Raw genomic sequence first — 23,753 nt, 5'->3', positions numbered from 1 at the left:
TAAATACAATAAAGGAAGCCCACACCTCCCAAACCCTTGCTCCTCATCCACTAAAAGCTCTACAGAAATGCTAAGTCTTAACTTCCCTCTGCAAAGCTACAGGGAAGGTGTCATTTGGATCTCCAAAAGTAGGTTGTTCCATTATCCTGAAACATACATACATTTTTCCCCCACCACACCATCTCTCATAGGGTATGCTATTAACATCCCCATTTGGGACCATCAAACAGGAAGGGTTGGTTCCACCTGAAGTAAGTGGTCCTGCAGATAACTAATTACCAAGCAATAAAGGGGATTATTGCTTAAAACCAGCCTTTTGAACTGTAGTCAGAAGTCTACTGGAAGCTAATGCAACATCTGTGGTACTTGCAGAGTAAGGCTTTGCTCAGTTCCCCCTCTGCACAGACTGTGTGAGTTTTGGCGGTATGAGTTTTTGATAATGTACAAACCTATTTAGCTTTAAACAAAATTTGTGACTCCCCCCCCCCACTTTGTTTGTGACTCCCAGTTTGAAAAGGTCATGATCCACAGTTTGAGAAGCCTGAATTAATCTAAAAAAGAATAACCTCTAAATACTGAATTTAGCCCCAAGTAGTGATCCACTGAAGCTATATTTTTCAAGATAACACAGGATTTATAACTAAGTATAAGTAAATAAATACAAATGATACTAGAAAAGTTTATTCATAGTTGGAAGCAATAAATTAGAAACAGAATAATGAAATTTCATATTTTACATGTGAATGTTGAGACTTTTTTTATCAAAGAGTTCAGTAGTATTTGATTTTTTTTCTTTTTCTGGAATATTTTTATTTTATCCCTTATTTTAGGGTTATTTTTCCCTTAATCCTTTTGCTTCTTATTTTTCAAAGGTTTCAAAGATTTAGACATTATAATCATAGTGCAAACCTATCCCTATTTACTCAAAATATTCAGTGGGGTTATCTTTAGGAAGGTGGGCATAGAATTTCCATTTTCATCAAGTTTTGAGGTTATCTTAATGAGTTCTTTAGTTAGTAATACTAATTGGTTCAAACATTTACATTTAGCAACCACTTAACATGAAGTTAATAATAACTTACTTTCTAATCCTCATGGCTTCTTCATTATCATGTCTGAAGAAATCATATGATTTATATGATTTAACTGCTTCACGACGATAAACCCCTAAATTAAAAACTTAAAAAAAATCAAATAATGAAATTTAGTTAGTAATGTTCCATAGTAAGCATTATCTCATTGAGCAAATATATTTGTTGCGTAACTAGTTTGATGTACTGTATTGTACAAATACACACACACATATATTAACAATAGTATGCATTGTTAATGCCTGCACTATAATTATAATTATTCCCATTTAGATCTCATTAATTTAATTGGAATTTGCAATAAAAAGTCACAGTATTACTTAACTTGTGCAAGCATAGTTTTGTGAAGTATTTAACAGAATTTTTAATTTCAGTGCATCTCAAATGAACCTAAAATTAAGAATGTAGCTTTGCCAATAATAATATATAAGTGCTAAATCTATACAATGGAAAGAACATCAATATTGGAATTGGAAACTGGGATTCACGTTCTCAAGAATTGTGTGTCCTCAGCTATATTATTTTATCACAGCTTCAGTTCCCCATCTATAAAATGGGCAGAGTGATGACTCATCTCTCACTGTAAAGGGCGTGATGCAGGAAAAAAATTGGTATTTAAAGTTGTTTGATTTCAAGGGGGAAAAATAAGAATGTTTAACTTGATTCATAAAGTGTGCTATATTTTAAAATATTATTCAGATAAAAAGTGTGCTTTAAATTATAGCTCATTTTATAACTGAAACTTATTATTCTATCAATAGAAACCTGCAAGATTCCAGTTAATCAACAAAATCTGAAAAGCCTTACTATGTTCTGTAGCAGTACTCTGCAGTAAATGAAATGTGCATTATTAATCTTAAGGCCAACAACAATAAAATGAGAGTTAGTTCGGTATCTAACTGCTAATCATTTCAATCCTTCACTTTTTTTTTCTAGAGCCTAACTCATCTATTAAAATAACTAATGCTGCATTATTTATTTTTATTTTTACCAAATTTTTCACCGCCCGTCTCATTGAAACAACTCTGGGCGGTTTACAGCAGAGATAAAATTCATTAAAATACAATATAAATATAAAACAGTCCTAATAATAAATAGCCTCCAAGAAAGATGGAGAATTGGCGAATAATTCAAGGGAGCATTTGAGGGTACTAACCACCCCCAAGGACTGTTAGAGCCCATAACACCCCATGCACACTGGCAGAACCAGCTCTTTAATCCTTTTTGGAAAGTTGGAAAGGTAGGGGCCTACCACACCTCTTGGGAGAGAATATTCCAAAAGGCAGGGGCAACAGCAGAGAAGGTCTCCTCCTGGGCCCCGCCAGCTGACATTCTTTTGCTGACGATGTCTGGAACATGCCCTCTCTGCCTGACTGGGTGGGACAGGTTCATGTAATGGGGATGAGATGGTCCCTCAGGTAACCTGGACCCATGCCATGTAGGGCTTTAAAGGTGATAACCAACACCTTGAATTGGACCTGGAAGCAAACTGGTACCCAATGCAGCTCCCACAGCAAAGGTGTTACATGTGCCATCCTAGGGGCACCTAATATCATCTGCGCAGCTGCATTTTGAACCAGCTGTAGCTTCCAGATACTGTTCAAGGGTAGCCCCATGTAAAGCACATTGCAATAGTCTAACCAAGAGATGACCAGGGCATGAGTGACTGACTGGAGAGCCTCCTGATCCAGGAAGGGGCATAACTGGTGCACCACATGAAGGTGGGCAAAGGCCCTCCTGGCCATGACTGCCGCCTGCTTCCCGAGATTACGCACCGGGTCTGTTTGGGGCAGTGCAACCCCGTCAAGAACCAAAGATGACAAACTCCTAGATCCTGAGGCTCCCCGTATCCACAGCCACTCCATCTTACCAGGGTTCAGCTGAAGCCTGTTGTTCTCCATCCAGACCCCCACAGCCTCCAGGCACCGCGAAAGGGTGGTCATGGCATCACTCAAGTGACCCAGGATGGAGAAGTATAACTGGGTATCATCAGCATATTGATGATACTTCATCCCATGGCGGCAGATGATCTCACCCAGTGATTTCATGTAGATTTTAAAGAGGAACGGAGGGAGTACTGAACCCTGCGGCACTCCACAATGGAGGGGCCGTGGGCTGGATCTCTCGCTCCCAGTCAACACTGATTGGGATCAACCTTGGAGGAAGGAAGGGAATCAGTGCAAAACTGTACTGCCCACTCCCAACCCCCTAAGTCAACCCAAAAGGATACCATGGTTGATGGTATTGAAAGCCGCTGAGAGGTCAAGAAGAGCAAGGATGGATGCACTACCTCCATCCTGCTCCTGCCAGAGATCATCCATGAGTGTGACCAATGCCTTTTCCATCCCAATTCCAGGCCTGAAACCTGACTCGAAGTGATCCAGATAATTCGTTTCCTCCAGGATCCTCTGGAGCTGCAATGCTACCACCTTCTCAACCACCTTCCCTAAAAAAGGGAGGTGGGAGACTAGATGAAAATTGTCCAATATGGTGGGATCCAGTACTGGCTTCTTGAGGAGGGGATGCACCACTGCCTCTTTAAAAGCAGCTGGGAACACTCCCTCCTTCAAGGATGAATTCAACATTGCCTGGACACACCCACATGTCACCTCCTGAGCAGCCTTAACCAGCCAGGAGGGACATGGATCTAGTTGGCAAGTGGTGGCATTGACTGTTCAGAGGAGCCTGTCCACTTCCTCAGGTTCAACAGGGTCAAACTGTTCCCAGATAACAGGGTAAGTCTGTACCCTGGCATCTCTATAGACCATGCTGCATGCTTGGTATCCAACTGGGACCAGATAGGAGCGATTTTATCCTCCAGATACCCAAAAAACTCTGCATCGCCCTGTAAATAGGCCACTGGGCCCCCCTTCCCCAAAAGGGATTGGGTGATCTTAAACAGGACTGCTGGGCAGCATTCTGCAGATGCAATAAGAGCAGAGAAATGTTGGCGTTTCGCTGCTCTTACTGCCACAAGGTAGTCCTTAATTGCGGCTCTAGCTTGTGTTTGGTTGTGTTTGGTCCTCGTTTTCCTCCAGTGGCACTCTAGATGTTTCTTAATCCTTTTCAAGACCCTCAACTCTTCCATGAACCACAGGGAGAGTCCAGCTCGATGGGTTAGGAGAGGTTGCATGGGCACAATCTTGTCCAAGGCCTCGGCTGCTTTCTTATTCCAGGCAGCAGCCAAGGCCTCCACTGGACTGTGCAGCAGACCCTTGGCTATAATCCCCAACTCCCTTTGGAACCCAACTGGGTCCATCAGTCACCATGGGTAGACCAGTTCAATAGGTCCCACCTCCCTGTGGAGGGGGGTAGCATAGGAGAACCTCAGGGCCACTAGGTTATGATCTGACCATGACAAGGGGGACAGATGTAATTCCTCCTTCAGATCACATTGCCACTGCTCTGACAAGAAACCAAGTCCAGTGTCAGCCCACTCTCCTGCGTCGGGTCACAAATAATCTGGGACCAACCATGGACTCCTGGGCCACTCTGAGGCACACCCTAGGGATGGCAGGCTGAAGTCCCCCAGGACCTTAAGTCTGGGGAACTCCACTGCCAGCCCTGTGATGGCCTCCAGCAGCTCAGGCAGGGAGGATGCTACACAGCAGGGAGGCAGGTACAGCAACAACAATCCCAACTGTTCTTGCAAGCCCAACTTCAGGAACAGGGTCTCACAACTAGCCACTTGTGGAGCAATGCCCCTGAAGGCCAACAGAGATTCCCAGATGACAACTGCTACCCCTCCTCCTCCTATGAACGTAATTCATATTGTGCTTCTTGGAAGTTTATGAATAAGAAGCAAGGATACTCTTATTATTAATTATGTATTCCAAATGAGGAACTGACACAGAGATATGCTATCCTCAATAGGATTCTCAAAGAATACCTTCAGGGTCACATTGAGAAAAGAATGTTGACATCTGCTGAAACTGAGTTTCTGAAGTGGCATTAATTAAAACCTCTTGGTTTGGCCTAGTAACAGTGCTGCCAAAATTGTGATGTTGTGGCTGAAAAGGCAGTTCAGAATAATCAGCAAACCCTGGGAAAAGCTCAATAGAGAACAGCTTTTAGTTCTATTCAATCAACTAAGATTGGATTCCTCCGACTAGAGGTTCGTCAGCCACCTACAGATATATAGCTTACCCCAGTTGCATACTAAAGATAGAATCAGATTTTTCTAATTAATTTAATCAATATATTATAAATAACAAGAGCAACAATAACAACAATAATCTTAAGGACCTTTTGTAGGCACTCCAATCCAGTTGAGGTAGCGAGTTAATTTCTTGGATACATAAGTCTTGCCTCTTGCAGGAAGACCAATCATTACAATCAGAGTTGGGGAGTTAGTCATATAAGAAGCCCATGCTATTAAAAAAAAAGGAAAGGCAAATCAGTGGTTTCTAAAAGATGAACAAAAGAAAATTCTTGATAATTTTCACATTCCATTTTCTGTCCATACTTCAGTCACGGACAAGGGCATTATGCTCTTTTCCCAGAATCAATCAATAGATTATGGCATTACAGTCTCAAGTGCTTGCTAACGAATTTGGCTAGCCAAATAAAAATAGCCAATGATGAGGTGCTTCAAACTGAATATAGCATTTTGCCTTAAAATATTTTCCAATTAAAGAAATACGTTTTTCAAACTTGAGTGAAAAAGGATAACATCTCTCCTGAAAACACAAAAGTAGAAAAGTGAACTGATATTTTATCTCCCTTAGACTGATGTTACACTTTTATTCCACTTCCCTTAGAGAAAAGTATAATTTAGATTAAGACATGCTATTTTTCTTTAGCTATAAGCAGTCTATGGATGTGATAGAAGCAAACTGGTTTACACAATCATAAATATATGGAGAGAGATAGTGGATGGTGTTAGTGGAAACTAGTTTTAGCTATGTCTCCTTTTCTTTTTTCTTATTTCATGTCTTTAAATTGTCTTGATTGCTATTTCTTACTCTTTACTCTGCTTTGCAAAATGGAATAATGTGATGGTATGTATGTGGATAAAAGATACTTGAGACTCTCAATAGATATCTGTACTGGGTTTATGCCCAGGGTAGCAGAGATCAATAGACCATGATTACAGATATGCAAAAGGACACGTAGTATGGATATTCCTCCAAACGTTCCAGGCTCCACTGATTAATATAATGCAAAATTAGGAAAACTGTATGACAGGTATTGATGGCCCGTATGTATTATTGTGCAGGGCCAGACAATCTCCTTTTTGATCCATCCACTGTCAAATCCCCTTTTTTGCAGTCCAGCAAGCTTGCTAGAGATCTAAACTGATTATTTGTGGAGACTGAGTCAAGAGTTGCTGGGTTGCCCATTCCTGCTATAGTTCATGGGGGACTAAATCACATGGATGTTGACATTCTAGAGATATAATATGGTTACATTCATTTCTGATTAAAACCTAAAGCTGCTTTATTGGTTCCTGAAGTGCAGCTGGGTCTCTCAAAATAAAATGTTGCCTGTAAGCTTGCTCATTTTATAAAAGCTTCTCTAAATAGCAATTATTTGACATAGTAACATTTTCCCAAGGTTAAAGAAATTGGACAGTAACATAAAAATAGATGCATTATTTTGTAAGCTACATGAAAACCAACATGTAATTAATGAAAGTTGCAAGAAAGGAAATCTTGTTGGGAAATTTGTCTTCCTTTCGCTCATGCTTCAGCAAAAGAACTTCCCTGTGTCTGATGTAAAAAATCAGTAGACTAATAAAATGAGCAAAGAACTGTCAGAAACAACAGATTTATTAAAGGCTTATTTGGATGATCAGTGAATCAAATTTTAGCCTTAGTGCTACAGTTCTAAAATATTAAGGACAATAAGACACTATCTACCCATAAGTAACTAACTAAGAAAGAGCTTAGGTGAAATGAACTGAGAAAGAAACAGCTTAGGTGAAATGGATGCTTTGTTGAAAAGGGAACTGTTGTTTCTAATTTCAGCCTTCAAAATACTAAAAGAAAAGTAACAATAAAAGCCAAAGCTCACAAAAAGGAAAGGCTATGGATGTTCACCAGTAGACCGGATATTCCCAGTGCTGCACAACGTAAGATAGACAGTATGCAGCATGACACAATACAAACGTGTTAGCAGCTAAGATCTACATTATATTCCAGGAAAGATATAAGTCTCTTCCCTTAAAAGAAAAGAAGAAAAACAAAGTTATAGATGGTAAATAGATTTGGAAGCTAGGGAATGGGAAAAAGAAGGGAGGAGAAAAGAGCAGAAGGAGAAGAGAGGTCCTTATCCTAACCCTATTTCTCCTGTAATGAGAAGGTAGGAGGAAAGCAAAAATTACTTTTCTTTGGAGGGGGAGGGAGAGGTATCTATTCTACCGGAGCTGACGCTGGAGGAATGGGAATTCAGATTATCTACATCATTTCACCACTGGGAAGCAACAGTATCAAGGAGAGGGGGCCAAACACAGCCCAAGTAAAAGAAATCAGGCAATCACTCTCTACATTGTTTTGCTATTCAAGATGTCAGCCTTCTATGATTAACTCCTTCAATAGTCCATTCAATGTGTATTTCATTTAGCATTTGTTTTCACCTTAATTTGGCAAGAATAAGATAGGATTCTTCAAGTAAAACTAGTGGCATTTAAATTCTTTGAGAAAAAGCATCCAAGATAAAATTTAGTAGAACTATTGCTATGCTAGCAAAAACAACATGTGTGCTAACCTGTTAAAATTATTTCCAACTACTGACACATAAAGTATTAATTCCCCAAAATACAGAAAAATCTACCAATAAGAAATGTGAGCATTTCATCTAATTGCAAGACTGCTATACATTTGGTTTAATTAATTGAAGACATTCCCCCTAACATTAGCTGGGTTTAAACCCAGCTAATAAACCATGATGATTTAATAAATCATTATGGTTTATGTGCAGCACATTACTTCTTCCCTAGCTCTTTCCAAGAGGATCTACAGCAATTAAGACATATTAAAATCCTGAAAAATCTAAGTCAAAGAATCCTGAGACTGAGGCTATTCATACCTTTTCATCAAAGTACTATGCAAGCATTTGTCACAATCATTAAAAATCTCCTGGATGTTTAAACTCCACAGCATATTACAAAGCCTTTGGCAGGTATTCAAAAAGAACACAATTCTTCAAAGTGGGGAGGCAGGGTCTAACTACTTCCAGAGACATGCAGCTTCACAAGTAAATGTTTCCTACTCTGTTTCCATTTCATAATTCCTTCAAAATGCTCCCAGTGAATCTGTACACATTAACATCGCATACCCAGCAGCCTGTTTTTGACTCCTGGTGACTGCCTGGACTAGTCCCTGCAGTTTTCTTGGCAAAGTTTTTCAGAAGTGGTTTGCCATTGCCTGCTTCCTAGGGCTGAGAGAGAGTGACTGGCCCAAGGTCACCGATCTGGCTTTGTGCCTGAGGCGGGATTAGAACTCACGGTCTCCCAGTTTCTAGCCTGGTTCCTTAACCACTAGACCAAACTGGCTCTCCACCTAGCAGCCTACATGAGTCTTATCCCACCTATGATGCTTTTATTCTCAGATCAACCCCATGAAATAAGTGAGCTTAAATGAATGACTGGCTGAAAGTCACTCATGGGAGTCAGATCTGTATATGGATTGAAACTCGGATCTCCCAGTTTTAATACAGCAAACCTTTATTCTGCATGAGCCTTTTGTAAAATGGAAAGCATCCAGACCAAATGGTTTTAGGTGTTGAACCAGGATTTAAATATACCATGTAGCATAGTCTCCAAATATCAATAGTTTTGTCTCAAAAAAGAAATAACCCCTGTATTCAACATTGTGGTCAAACTGATCCTCTGCCAATCTTTCTGCCTTCCAAATAGTATCACAAAACCATCACAAATACTCACAACACTTCTTCTCTGAAACTCGTAGATTTGAAGGCTTGCTTTCTTGGCCGTAACTGTTACCATTTATGTGCTCTGGGATGGCAACAGCATCTGCTGACATTGCTGCAAGGCACACAGTTCCTTAGTTTTGGATCGCCAAATTCTGTCCAAAGACACATAGAAAAAAAGGAGGTTGTGAAATGCTAAACTCTCTTCCAGAGAGAAAAGAAACAATAGGCATAGTCTGTGGGGTTCCTTCTTGCTGGGATTTGGGGCTAGGCAAAAGTTCTTAGTCAAGGTCAACACAAGAGAGAATCTGTTATTACTACTGTTATTACTATTACTATTATTATTTTGCCCACAAAGCAATATAAAATTTTGCATAAATATTAATGTGAATACGAAGCAAAATGCCTAAATAAGAAAAGCAATAAGAATGCGGTCCTCGAAGGGGATGAGTAATGACGCCCTACATCGTCGTTTTCAGGTTTATTCTCTTTGGGTTGGGGGGGTCCCCCTTCAAACGCGGCACGAAAGACCGCAGCGGAGATGCCACGGCGGCTGTTGAGCGAGATCGCCACCCCCGCTTCGGTCCGTTCGGCTCCAGCCCTGTCTCCCGGCCCCTGCAGCCGTACCTGCGGAATTCAGCACGCCCGCACCGGGGACAGCAAGGCCAGAGTCCTGGCCGCGCGAGCGGAGCCGACCCAGTCCGCCGAAGATCCCTCCCGGGAGCGCAGCCGAGCCACGGCCAGGTACCCGGGCGCAGGTGACCTTGTCCCCTCCCAGGCGATGGGCGGGAAGAGGATGGCAGCTCTCCGGAGATGCGGCTCTGCCAGGCGGCGTGAAGGCCAAACGGAACAGTGCCGGATACGCCAAGATGCGATTTGAACAAGTGACGCAAAGGAACTCAGAAAAGAGGGAAATAATTCTAGGTCAGCGGGAACCAGATTCATATTCGAGGGTGCGTGAACGCAGATTGCAGATGTATTTCCAAGGGAAGGAGAGTATACGGGAGAAGTTACCTCCCACCAGAGTTTAAGCATACAGGTGTGTGTGTGTGTGTGACGAATGGCGCTAATGACTATGCGACACTGACGCCTCTTGCGCCCGTCCCTCGGCAATAATGGCTTCCTAGTTTGAACCGAAAAAGCAATCAGTGGAGACAGCAGGCAGATGTGGACAGGTACATTATTCATGGGTTTGAATGCTTAGAACCGCAAAGTCAAAGCGAAATTATTCCGTTGTCCTTGGAAAGGGGACCACCAGAAAAGCCCAAAGCGGTCGACTAGGCCGGGGAGTTGAGAAAATATCCAGGAAGAAGACATTGCGAATCATTTCCGTACTGTTGCAAAGAGAGATGTACCCACACCTTCATGCAACCACTAGAAGTCAAGTGCCATTGGAAGGAGGCTTTAATTTTACGCATGCGCAAAGAGCCTCGCCGCTCTCAGCAGCAGCTGTAGTTACCAAGCAGTAAAGCTTCAGGAAAGTGGGTGGGCAGAGACGGAGCCAGGATGGCGTCACAGCACGAACGCCAGTTTCCCGCGCAAGCGTGCTGAGAAAAGAGGGTTGCAACAGCCCCAACGGATGTTTTTCCCGATCTTGCTTTGAGAGTCCGCCCTCAGTTCTGATTGGCCACTGAGGCAATTGTGCATGTCAGGAAGATGTGGAAGCGACCAATAGGAAGTCCAAAGGAAAGGGACACGAGGGTTGCCTGGCTGCCGGTAGTTGCAGCCATTTTGCTGCGGGGGGGGGGAGTTAAATGAAACCCGGCCACCGCCGACGCCGGGAGGAGTTCTACAGATCTGGCGGTGATCATGTTGCGGCTGCGTTGTAAAGCGCGGAGTGGCTCCTTTCCGCTTCCCGGCCTCACGGCACATTCCCGTCTGCACGAACTACAGGCCGTGATCGCTGCCCTCACCGGTGTCCCCATCCAGGCCCAGCGCCTGCTGCTCGGCTTCCCCCCCTCGGGCCTCGACCTCAGCGATGGAGAGCAGCGCCTCGGAGAGCTGGGCATTCACTCGGGTAAGTGGAGGGGCTTGTCCGGGGCGCTTAGGCCGCTCCCGGCGAACTCTGGGCCTCTCCTCCCATCAGGGTGCCTCTCTAGTGGGGAGATCTGGAAATGGCTTTGGGTCCTGCTCCGCGTGTGGCGCGCCTGTTGTGCTTTTGGAAGTCGAATCAGGACCAGTTACAAGACAGTCATGGGATGAAATCCTTTCAGTCCAGTTTACTGGTCGCTGTTTTATGGATGAAAGGCAGAGTGAGTGGTGATCTTATAATAAAAAAGGAGGAAAAAATGTAGAATACATAGAGATATGGAGAATCTATTTTAAGTCAGTAGATATCTCGTTTTCCTTATGCTGGCTTGCAGTTGATATGTGTTGAATGCAGGGTCAGCACTGGTGATGATAATTTTATTTATTTATTTTATTTGTATGCTGCCCATCTCCCCCCAGCGGGTGACTCTGGGCAGCTCACAGTTAAAATCAAAAACCCCATCAACAATTAAAAAATACCCCATAAATAATAAAAATAAATTAATCCATTAAAAATCAAGTATAAAAAACAAACCCTGTACATAAATACTAACTGATTGCTAAATATATTTTCCATTAGAAAAATAGCCCTTCTGCTTGGCAGTAATCCTCTTTTTTACAGATTTATTTAAAGATGTGCTTCTCAAGAGGAAAGCCATTTTTAAGATTGCATCTTTTTTCCTAATTAGAACAGGAAATTGCAAAGCCATGACACGAATATTTTGATATCCTATAATTGCCTACGTTTAGCAACACCCATCAATTACATTTTGAAATTTTGCTTTTGTGTGAAACATGGCTTCCCTGTCTTTGGGAGGCAAGAGGATTGGTGTAACTTACAGTCTCCTGCACGTTTCTAATGATTGTGAAATTTTTAATATGGAAAATGTGCTGTCTAGATTAACTGAATAACTTCTTGTTCATGTCACAGGTATTTTTTCATGGTGGAATGGGCTAGGTAGAATTTGGTAAAGAAATTTCTTGTGTTCTGAAATTCTGTAAGATGTATTCCTTATTTACAATATATCTATTGGCTACAGAAGGAAATGAAAAAATTACTCATTAGATTTTTTTCTACCTTCTGGAAGCCTTACAAAGAAATTTTCTATTGTTTGACTCCAACTATCTCTATTTTAATGATCACACCTGAATTATATCTAGTTACACATGAATAATTTTGTAGTGTTCATATCATTAAATACTGCAGCAAAGGGAATATAGCAGTATGACATACTGCGGAAGAGATGTATCTGAAAGAACTATGATTGAGCTGTAATATAATGTTTCTTATTGCTGTGCTAAATATTCATGTTATTGCTTTGTTCTGTTTTTTCTTGACAGGTGATACTTTAATAGTTGAAGAAGATGCAACCAAGCCCAAGACTGATTCATCTATAGTTACAAAGCGGACTGTTCCTAATTCAGTTAGAGAAGCTGTCCCTGTGCTTGCCCGAAAGGTTGTTCCAGCTGACAACTCATGTCTTTTTACCAGCATATATTATGTAGTAGAAGGTGGGGTTTATGATCCAGGCTGTGCCCCAGAAATGAGAAATCTCATTGCCCAAATTGTAGCAAGTGACTTGGAATCCTATAGTGAGGCAGTCCTAGGGAAAAGTAATCAGGAATACTGTGAATGGATCAGAAGAGAAGATACATGGGGAGGTGCAATTGAGGTTTCTATTTTGTCTAAATTCTATCAGTGTGAAATTTGTGTAGTTGACACTCAGACAGTCAGAATTGATCGTTTTGGGGAAGATGCTGGCTATGCTAAACGGGTGCTTTTAATTTATGATGGTATTCATTATGATCCACTTGAGCGTAAAATCCCCAGCTCAGACATTCCTCCCCAGACAATTTTTTCCACAACTGATGACGTTGTCCTTGCACAGGCTTTGGAGTTAGCAGATGAAGCCAGAAGAAAAAGACAGTTTACTGATGTAAATCGGTTTACATTGAGATGTATGGTTTGTCAGAAAGGATTAACAGGGCAAGTGGAAGCCAGAGAACATGCCAAGGAGACGGGACACACCAACTTTGGAGAAGTGTGAATTTTCTGTGAGGTTGGTCATATCTACTACCTCACTGATCCAGAACAAGCCTCCAGGTTTTTAAATAAGCTATATGTAATGTTACAGATCTATTCAAAGTTTGAAAGCCCTAAATTTAATTATAGCCAATATGCACAGGTTTGCAGTTGATAGTGTAAAATGTTTACAAGAGTGCGTGCAGTGGTGTCATATTTTCCAAGGATCTTGGAGCATTCTTTTGCACATCTAAGAACTAGAGATAGCAACTGATACCAACAGCTGTATCAACTCTTGAAAAAAAATCTGAGCAGCTGCTGAAGGAATTCTTCTAACACAACTGAATATATACATTGCTGTAGCTAGCTAGACCTGCATGTAGGATTTTAGAATCACTGATGGAATAAAAATCTCAGCTCCGTTATTGGATTCTTGATTCTGGAATCTCTCAAATAGTTAAGTTGGTTCCATTCAAATCTGGCAAGATTACCTGCATCTCAATTTTGTTCACTTGAAATGTTGTGTATGTTTTTGTAACTTCAAGCAGTCATCCCAAAGCTGTTTTATTTGAAATTGCTGATTTGGAAAACCTTATGTGTAAAAATAAGGGATGTAGGTTTCATCTTCAGCAGTCTTAGAAGGTAAAGTTATTAATAAGTTTGCATATTTCCATAGTGCCTAATTCATCAGTATGCATTATATTTTTAAATGGTATGATCTGTTGGGGTGTTGATATGCATAAGTAATAGGGCCTTCAGAATTACTGAAATTGTAACAAATTCCAGCAATATGAATCATTATATTCATCATATGGATAAATAATATATTGCAGCTGTAATATTTCAAGGGGAGCCTGGTTCATAACATCAAATTGTTATATTTAATGTCAAACCTTGAGGGGCAGAGTGGTAAGTTTCCAAGTTAATTATCTGCTTTTCTAAGTATGGCACTGTCCCTGATAACTCTCAGTTGATTCCCCTTGAAAGCAGTATATTTAACATAGGAAAAAACCCCTCAGATGTGGATATGTTGGAGGTGGAGGAAGGGAGGAGACTCTAGGTTGCTCTTATTGTACATTGCTGCCAAGTGAGCTGGTGCTTCACATTAAGAACAAAACTTAGTGACCTGCATCCAGAATCACAAACTATAAATAAGTAGTTGCTATTGGAAAGCATTGCACTCTGATTTAATGCCTGATTCATCACGTAGCTTAAGTGACACATCCTTTCACTGCTGTAGCTCTGAACTGAATAACTCATTCACTGCTGTAAGCTTTATATGTGTGTATATATAAAAAGGTTCTTTGGGGCTGCTTTGGTATTGACACTATATCAAGTGTTATGTTTTGGCAGGCTAAATAACTTGGTTTACTGAAATTCTGTTTGCTAATAAGACATGTTTCATGAATAATCATGGTTTGCATGTGGTGGTGGTAGAGAAGTTACACTTAATCTGAGGGGCCTTTGTAGGCAATAGAAAATTTATTTTTGAGGCTATTTGAATTAAAAGTAACTTACTAGTAAATTTAAAAGGAAAGGGTTTAGCATTTGAGAGAAAGGGGGAAATTAAAATGATGTGTGAGATGGTCATGTTGGTATGTGGTGATCGAAACTGACTTTATGCGTGCTGACTTAGAAATAACTCAAATTATCAGAAAATGGCAGTGCTATAGCAGTATTAGTTGCTATTAATGACATAGGTATTAGGAAATGAGTGGTATTGTGCAACCACAGTTGAGCAGACACAATAATTTGGATCAAAACATCTAATTTTCCTTGCACCAAAGGACTTGTTTGTATCTTTTTAAGGCCCCAAATATATGTATGGTTAACTGCTTCCCCCATTTATTTTTAATATAATGTGACCTATGAAATTTCAAACAGGCATAGGCTGGGTGACATATCTCAACTAATTTATGCCTTACTGCAGGGATCCCCAACTTCGTGGGGTTATGGATGTATTTGGAATGTTGAGAACATGTGGGTACATTTGTAGAATGGCCGCCAGGGAGGGGTTCTCCAATATACAAAATGGTAGCTATGGGGAATATAACTTGTTACAAAGCACCAATTTACCTGAGTTAAGTGACACATACATGCACCAGTCCTCCCCCCTCCCCCAGTATTCCATATAATGTGTGCTTAAATTGTTTGTTTGTTTTTCTAGGCAGGTAGACATCCTCCAAAAGTAAGAACTATGCTGTAGCAGCACATCATTTTAAATAAAATTTTAAGAAAGCTTATCATGGCATATTGCTTTGCAGTGTGTCAGGTTCCCATTAAAAAAAAACAAACAGTTTTTTAAAGATGTGAAACATAGGTGAGTCAGGAAGGCTGAGATAATTGAATGTGATTACAACTGGGCTGTGTAAATTTTCAGTATTCAGATTTGATTTGAAAATCCAGAGTGATCTGAAATGTTAAAGATTTGGACCCAATTCAGAGATCTGACAGTCAGTGTGAAAATGCACTTTTAAAATCAATTCAGAGATTTGAATTGAATCCAGTGTGATTTGCATATCCTTATTTGCCACTGACAAAGACTGGCATGCTGTACTTAGGGTGTTCTAGATTTCTTCAGTGACTTGTAACACTGACTCAATACAGTTTAAAGACTCATTTGAGTCAGATATTTTTGAGTTGTATTTCTTCATAGTTTCAGCTTGTATATATTGAGGTGAAAGTTCTCAAATCTAGAAACATCAAAGAAATCAGCAATCACTCATTGCCCCATATATGGTGGGCTAAAATAATCTAAACGTAGTTGTGGATCTTAAATGGAAAACATTAATTGCTAAAGTGCTGTTGATTTTAAGTTCATAGAAGATGAAAGGCAATCCTATGCATGTCTGCTCAGAAGAAGTCAATCCCAAAGGAATGGACTCCCAGGAAAGTGTGTTAAGTTGCAACTCAAATCACAACTAACTCTAGTTAGTTAGAGATATTAAGGGTAACTCAGTTAAGAAGATTAAAGCCAAAAGCCTTAAACAGACCAACTGCAATTGTACTTACTATAGGAAAGTGTTACCAAACTCACTAAGCTGCATGCTTTTATTGGCCAAAAGGGACATTAGATAAGAATATTAAATTATAGTAATTTATTTAAAGTTCTGCTTTAAATAATGGGAATTAAGAGTATAGCAAATGAAAATATTTTACAATTAATATTGGTACTAATCTCTTTAAAGTCAGGTTAGTTGACCTTAAAATCCTGTACATATATACTTGGACATAAGTAGACACTGGAGATTACTCTCAGCTGTTTAAGATATTTTTTGTTAAACCTCTTCCAGTAATTTTTTTACAGGGTTATTTGCCAAAAATGGTTTGAAAAATAAGGTGCAATTTATACAAAACCCGGAAGTGTTTTAGATATTAAGCATTTAATCTGTAACCATGTATCTAAATTTACTTGGAAAAACATTAAAATTAGTAGGACTTTCAGATTATTTTGAAGAAAAGATGTAAAGTATTCTCAAATTTGAATATATTAATTAAATACAATTATATTAAATACAGACTGGCTGAAATTACAGATGAACCCAGATACTGATCTAACTTTGTTTGCTTTAGAATTGATTAAATGCACCTATCATACAGGTGACGAGAAGCTGACCTGTTTATATTCCATTTAAACAAAGGTGCTAAGGGAAGCTTATTTTGTATATTGTTTTCTATTAAATATTTTTAGTTTTAGAGTATGTACTCTTTTGCATTTTTGTTTTAAGGTTTGTCTGGAGACACTTGACATGGGTTTAAATCACACTAGTTCACTGCAGACAATTTTACAAAGTAAAATTAAGACACCTAGTTTACTATCAGTATTACAATTTTTAATATAATTTTAAAAATACAGAACAACTTGTTTTTATTGAACTATTGTTATGTCATAAGTATGTCTTTACACACACACACACAGATCATTAGTTGCAGGTCAGTGCATTTGAGAATTAAAATATATAAAATAAAAAACTGCCTTGTGAATTCAGAAGAAAACATGTAATCTGATATTTGTTTCATCTAACTGGTTGTTACTGGAGTCTGAAAGTTTGTAAATTTGAACATAACAGAGGTTATCATCTCCTTTTGTTCAAGCATCTACTTATGAGAGATGTTACCATGTACTTGAAGATTCAGATTACTTTTCATCCTTGATAGCTATTAAAAAAGTTGGTAAACATACTTTGCGGTAGTGGGTTCTAATACTAAAACATTATGATTTTCTCTCCTATTTTAAAGTGGCTATAAACTACATTGGATGACTGCTAATAGAACCATGTGTCATAATCCAAACAGTTTCTCATGTCACTTTTTAGTCTTTTTCTAGACAGTGCTAAAATTAATACTTTCCTTGTAAGGAAAAAAGTTCTAGTCTCCATATCTACAGTAAATCTTGAGATGAAATTTCTTGTAGCAAATTTAACATCACTTACTTTGTAAAAGAATCTATGTCTACATTATCTTTAAAAGCTATTATTTGCACCCTGTTTCTTATGGACACAGAAATCAATTCATAAGGACTCCTTCAATTTGGGAGTACACGAATATAATCCTCATTTTTTGTTCTGGTGCCAATTTCTATACATTGCAATATAACTTATCTGATGCATTTTAGTATCCTTAAAACTCACTAACTTCAAAATTCTCTGTATATATTGAGAACAGAGTGCAATTTGAAGACTGAATACTTAAATGATAATGGGACATAGTTCTGTAGTATTATTTGACTGAATTAAATGTAGAAGATCTGTTCCAAAATTAACATACCTGGCAATATGACCAGCGTTAACATTCAAAAGTGTGAAGGAACTTATTGTATGCTTAAGCAGATAGCCTTTTGCACACTCTTAGATGAGATCAGTGTATCAAGTACAGCACTTTAAAAACTTGTCAATCACAGTTTATCAGTTTAGTGTGTTTTGCCAAGGAGTTAAATGGGTGCATTATGATTTTTTTTTTATTTGTAAACTGGCATACATTTTTAAAACATCCAATTTAATATTTTTCAGTGGTACTACACATTGGTATTTCATAGAAGTATGTATATGTTCTATTTAACATGCTCTCTTGAGTTTAATTATGGCAGCACTAAAATGTAACATTATGCATGCATGTCCCACATTGTATTCACTTGTACTTCTGCTTTCTATCTTTAATAAAAATTGATGCTGGAACATATACATAGATTGCAACAGCTATTGCAAAATGTATTGCAAATTATTCATATTACCAAAAAATGTCAGTTTTTATTCTGATGGAACTGGACTGTTTACATGTTTAGTTTTTGAATTGTCTGGATTTAAATCAGTTTGAATACTATAAAACTGCTCCGTATTCACTTTGCTGTTCTAACCATGTACTCTGCTCCTCTGGAGTCTCAGGCAGAGGTTGTTCCCATCAGGTATCTCCAGTGAAAAGGATTGAGGCTGGATTTTCTGCATTCAAAGCATATGATCAACCAGCATGATCTATGGTGTCTGAGCAAAAGGGCATCAACCATATTAATATAATGTGTCATGCTTGTATGCAGGAATGGATGACCACAATGCAATATTAAAACATAAAGTATTTAAGAGTAATTAATTTTAGAAGAGAGATTTTGAAAAACAGCTAAAAGTTTAGATTGAGAATTAGCTACTTTTAGTATATATTCATTAAAATCAATGGGTTTGTGTTACTCATACTCTTAACTGAGGTCTCATTTATTTCAGTGGATTGCCTTTTATGGAACTAATTTTGGATCCAGTTGAGTGATGGGGGAGCTGTTGGTCTGAAAATGTGGAAAATAAGTAACATTAGTCTTGTTCCTTCTCTCAAGATAAATCTTCCTATAATAAGATATTTGAACTTTTTCTTAATTCAAGCAAGTACCTTTATTTTCAATTTACTCAGATCCCCAGGGCATGTATTTTTCAATTGTCAACATCCAGTCAGATTGAATTTATCTAGAATTCAGCTGCATTGTATAGCTTTCAACTGCATGTAATTTAAGTGGTAAAAAGTTATTTTTACATGGAATATTACATATTTTCCATGTAATTTAAAAATCTTACAGCTGAAAGCAATCTTGTATCATAAATCCAGTATCATCTGCATTTTATGGGAATTTGCTCTTTAAGATTTTAGATGTAATAATGGAATATTTTGTACACAAAATAAAGTGAGGATGTATGTGATGTTCATACATATCCTCATTTTGATGAACTGAATGGTAGAAAAATGGACAAGTTAGTTTAAAAGGCAACAGCTTCATTTTTGCATTAACGTGATCTGCAAATCAGACTCAATTGTTATCACTGCTGAGCAAATTTAACCATGCAGTCTTTTTTTTTGTATGCCTGTTGATTATTTTCCTTATGTTTAGAGTGTCTGTATATGTCGGATGAGTAATAAATATCAAACAAAGGATCATTAGATGAAGTCCTCTTTCGAGACAACAAACAGCAGTTATTGATAGTAGGGACTCTTGGCAAAAAAAAAAAAAAAAGCCAGAGTAAGAATTTTGGTTTGATCCAGTATGGTGTTTCCCTTAAGCAGGTGGGGATACTTGAAATCCACTTAACAGAAGTTTACGTTTTATGAGATCCTGAGTGTATGCTCTGATTTAATAAGCACAACAACTGAATCCTATTTTTAAAAGGGGAGGAGCTTAACTCAATGGTGCATTTTAATTTTCAGAAAAGGCCTGTTTCGAGTATCTGAGAAAGTGTGCAAGACAGTAAGTTGAGCTTATGTGAATGAGGCATTTTGTTGGTGGAATTCCTCTCCTGAAACAGCCAAGTTGTAATTATCTATTTGTTCAGAAAAGAACTAAACATTTCCTTTGGAAAATGAGATGCTAAGGGTTTGTGATGGATATTATTTTGCTTTTATTGTATTTGTTATTTTACAGAACTTTAAAATTGGATTTAATTTATTAAATAGAAATAAAATGGATATATAATGAAAGAAATTTTTAATAAAGTAAAAACCATAAAAGAAAAGAACAATAATAAAAATAGTAAATAGTGAAAAAAGAAGATAGAAAAGCGGAAAAGAAGAAAAGAAAAAGGAAAGATTATAAAGAAGCTGCTTCCAATCTTGACAGCGGTTATAAATATACATTTATATTTTGCCCTCTCTAAAGTTACATCATAATTTCTTTGCCATAAGCTATCCTTTCTAATCTTCAAACCCACAAATCAGAAATTCATTTTTCTCTTTTTTCAGCAAAAAGTCTAGAAGGGGTTTCCAGTCACTGATAAATGTAGTTGATCTTTAATCAAAGATGTTATTTTTGCCATCTCTGCTAGTTCTGTCATCTTCAACCATTCCTCCATTGTGGGTATTTTCAGAGTCTTTCCATTCTTGCACATATAAGTCTTGCAGCAGTAATCATATAAAAATAATCTTCCATGGCTCTTTTCTAATTGGCTGTCCGTTAATCCCAGCAAGAAAAGTTCTGGTTTCAACTGAATGCTGATCTTTAAAATTCTTTGTATCATATGTATTTGAACCCAGAAATTTCAAATGATAAAATGACCATATTGTCCACATTTCTAACATAAATTTGAAATATACATTCTAGACAATTTTTCTGGAGTCATACCAATCATCTTATAGAAATTCTCTTTCAGATTATGAAATAATGTAAATTTCAGTTCTTTTAACCACATATTTTCCCACTGTTCCATGAGTATACTGTATCCAAAGTTCTTAGCCCGTTTTATCATACAGCCTTTCACTTGTTCTTCCATTTCAAATTTTAATAAAGTATACATTTTAGCAATTACATGTTCATCATTTGTACATAGTTCAAATTCTGTCTTCTGCTGCTCAATTCCAAATGTTCTATTATCTACCTTATATCTTTCTCTTAACTGTGCATACAAAAACTATTGAAAACTAAATCTCTCTGTAGCCAATTGCTCTTGATTTCATCTTATATTCTTCATGTTCCTGTTCTAACAACTCTTGATAAGTTAACCATTTTTCTTTATCTACTGTTTCTTTCCAGTAAAATGCTTCTTGTGCTGAGACACATAAAGGCATTTTTGGACACAATCTGGGTTATAACTGTTCCATATTCTCAATATGGCACTTCTAATATAATGATTCTTAAAATATATATTAACCTTAACTTTATTGTGCCATGGAAAACTATGCCATCTAAACCTCAAATTGCGCTCCTCTAATTCTAAAATTCTTTTATTTCTCAGCAAAACACACACTTTCATCCAAACTAAGCAACACACTGCAAAATACAGTTTCAACTCAGGCAGTCCCAATCCTCATTCCTTTGCATCTTGAAGTATTTTATATTTAACTCTTGGTATTTTCCCTTGCCATACAAACATATATATCTTTCTGCCATTGTTTAAATTGTCAGAATAGATACAGTTTGAAACAAAAACATCATCCTTGGCAAAAAGAAAGAAAATGGTTTCGGAGTACTTCTAACTGGGGTATACCAAATGAATTAATGTAGAATGACCACTATGTTAAAATGGCTTCGTGGATAGTGCTAAAAAGTTTCAGATCAAGCACATACATCTTCCTGTTGTCTTGGGCAGTTTATTCTGTTCTATAGAAAGGGTAGAATTTGGTACTATTTCACATTGTTAATTTTTTCATTATGATTTTTATAATTTTTAACTTCACCACCACCATTTGCTAAGTCAAGCCTCTGTACAAGAAAGCAATAAGTTGTTTAAATTCAGTTATAATTGGAACTCTGAACTTTTAGCTCATGCCTTGCTTTCTGCATCTTGTATGAATGTATAGCCAGTAGTACATGACAGTATTAATCTTCTGTCTTTCTATAACATTTATCTCTGCAGAGAATGTTTGATAAAGAGTCCTACATGCAATGCAACTTTCACCTAAATTAGAAACATTATTATCCAGATTATCCCTTAGGCTACAAAGGTGACAGGCTACACAGATGTTTGGGTGACTATACAGTGGTGCCTAAAAATTTATGAACCCTTTTGAATTTTAAATATTTCTGCATAAATATAACCTTAAACATGATCTATTCTCCACTGAAGTCCAGAACTAGATAAAGAGAACACAGTTAAAAAACTGAGCCAAAACATATTTGTTGATTTATTGAGGTACAAAACTACAGGGGCTGAGAGCCAGGAGCATGCTAGGCAAACAGCCAGTGGTAACACATTCTTTTCGATGTGTATTTCCCATTGTATGCCTGCTTTTTCTCTTGCAATCCCTTCCACTCCAATGAATGTAAATACAACTATTAATTCCCTTCTTGCTAATTATCCCAATGGGCAGTGTGGAAAAGCGGAAGCTGAAGTAAAATCGTAGATGCAGTCACAATCACGTGATATTCCACTTAGCAAGCTGAAGTAAAATCGTAGATGCAGTCACAATCATGTGATATTCCACTTAGCAACTGCATCACTTAGCAACTGAGTTGCCAGTCCCAATTGTGGTTGCTAAACGAGGACTACCTGTATCTAGTTTTAGGACTTGTGTGGAGAACAGATGTTTTAGGTCAGATGCAGTGAGATGGGCAGTGACAAATGTAAAATATAAATAAATGAAATATGCAGAAATATTGAAAATGCGAAAGGGTTCACAAATTTCAAAGTACCACTGTAGCTATGGAGATAGAAGTCATACATTTGTCAATATTGCTTGTCTTTTAAATGCTGCAGTCTTCTCACATTTGGTGTGCTAAATAGTATATAAATAAAGCCATGTATCTTTGCAACATACAGTACACTTTCGTGGATACACTTATATAATTGTACATTTTAGTGACAACCCCAACCTGATGTCCAAATGCTGTCCTTTCAAAGCAGCAAATAATGTAAAGAAAATAATACAGTGACTTGCTATGGAATATTTAAGTTGGATCTTAGTATTATCGGTGTGCACTGTGTTTTACAAAATAGGGCTCTGACCTAAATACATTGTTTGAATTACAAAACGTCAAAAGCTATTCAAGTTGCATAGATTTGGACAAGGTATGACTTTCCGATAGACCAGAAAAAAATGGTTAGTGGCGCAAAAGTACCTTGCCCAAGAGAAAGGTGCATTGATTCAAATATTTGAATGTTCTTTATACATGCTTGGTAACCTATTGCACTCAATAATGTATTGGATTGATGCCAAAACATGTCAGCTTCCCCCTCCCCCACCAGTCAAGGCAATTTTTAGTTAATAGTTAAGAAAATGGAATGCTAAACATGTGCAGTAATGACATCTCTGTGCCAAGACAATATTACTTCAGTGAACTGGAAAGGACAAGTTGGTATAGAGATTTTTTTTTCAATTTCTAAAAAAAAATTCCATATGTTAACACTGAAATATTTGCTAAATATTTCTGTTAACAGCTAATTACATGATTTCCCTTCTCTTACCCTTTGCAGTTGTCTCGTAGATTCACAATACACAAACATAATCTTGTTCTGTTCCCATTCATTTAAGGGGGACTTGCATAAGACAAGTTACTGGTACATTGTATTTTATATCTGGAAGTGGAAGGACTGGACTGAATAAGGAAGATAAATCTAAAAAACCCATGGTCAGCATAACATATCAAATATAATACTCAAAGTTTCATAGCAACCGCATTCAATTTTGTTTTGAGAATAACATGTAAGTCCTTATATGGAATAAAACTCAGAAAACATGGTGAAATGAAGTAGGGAAAGTTCACTTCCCCAGATAACAGTGCAAATTGATTGAGCTTTGTTCTATAATGTTCCAAACTGGAATAAATCTATTGGAAT

At 37.9% G+C, this 23,753-nt stretch overlaps 3 protein-coding genes across 15 annotated transcripts in view; 2 read left to right on the top strand and 1 right to left on the bottom strand.

Annotated features, from left to right (window-relative positions):
• PFKFB2 (6-phosphofructo-2-kinase/fructose-2,6-biphosphatase 2) overlaps positions 1–10,304 on the bottom strand; it is a 43,149-nt gene extending 32,845 nt beyond the window's left edge. For 3 of the 13 annotated variants that reach the window (XM_088154322.1, XM_025168692.2, XM_088154321.1), the window contains exons 1-4: positions 9,591–10,298; positions 8,977–9,118; positions 5,337–5,462; positions 1,083–1,179 (exon numbers count right to left, since the gene is read on the bottom strand). In XM_088154322.1, the coding sequence (XP_088010448.1) occupies positions 1,083–1,179; positions 5,337–5,462; positions 8,977–9,076 (323 nt within the window). In that variant the 5' untranslated portion in view covers positions 9,077–9,118; positions 9,591–10,298. Of the gene's footprint in view, positions 1–1,082; positions 1,180–5,336; positions 5,463–8,976; positions 9,119–9,590 lie in introns of all 13 variants that reach the window. The other 10 variants (XM_007431448.4, XM_007431447.4, XM_007431446.4 and 7 more) reach the window with 8 other exon arrangements.
• A 338-nt stretch (positions 10,305–10,642) lies between these two features.
• YOD1 (YOD1 deubiquitinase) lies at positions 10,643–23,657 on the top strand. The gene is made up of 2 exons (XM_007431449.4): positions 10,643–10,980; positions 12,333–23,657. Exons 1-2 carry the CDS (start codon positions 10,773–10,775, stop codon positions 13,037–13,039), a joined length of 915 nt encoding a protein of 304 aa, XP_007431511.1. The 5' UTR covers positions 10,643–10,772; the 3' UTR covers positions 13,040–23,657.
• Positions 12,333–23,753, top strand: part of CUNH1orf116 (chromosome unknown C1orf116 homolog) — a 29,076-nt gene continuing 17,655 nt past the window's right edge. Inside the window, exon 1 of the mRNA XM_088153106.1 lies at positions 12,333–12,448. The gene's annotated coding sequence lies outside the window, so the exon portion shown is untranslated. The remainder of the gene's footprint in view (positions 12,449–23,753) is intronic.

The sequence above is a fragment of the Python bivittatus genome, unplaced genomic scaffold (genome assembly GCF_059951505.1).
Source record: "Python bivittatus isolate LINGU-HERP-01145 unplaced genomic scaffold, Pbiv_v1 ctg000700_np1212, whole genome shotgun sequence".
NCBI classification, from domain to species: domain Eukaryota; kingdom Metazoa; phylum Chordata; class Lepidosauria; order Squamata; family Pythonidae; genus Python; species Python bivittatus.
This window is presented reverse-complemented; position numbering and strand designations above follow the sequence as displayed.

Bases quoted from the DNA above. Each gene is read 5' to 3' on its own strand.
- YOD1 (XM_007431449.4), top strand. From the start codon at position 10,773: ATGTTGCGGCTGCGTTGTAAAGCGCGGAGTGGCTCCTTTCCGCTTCCC. The intron at 10,981-12,332 runs GTAAGTGGAGGG...TTTTCTTGACAG, and splicing joins AGAGCTGGGCATTCACTCGG to GTGATACTTTAATAGTTGAA.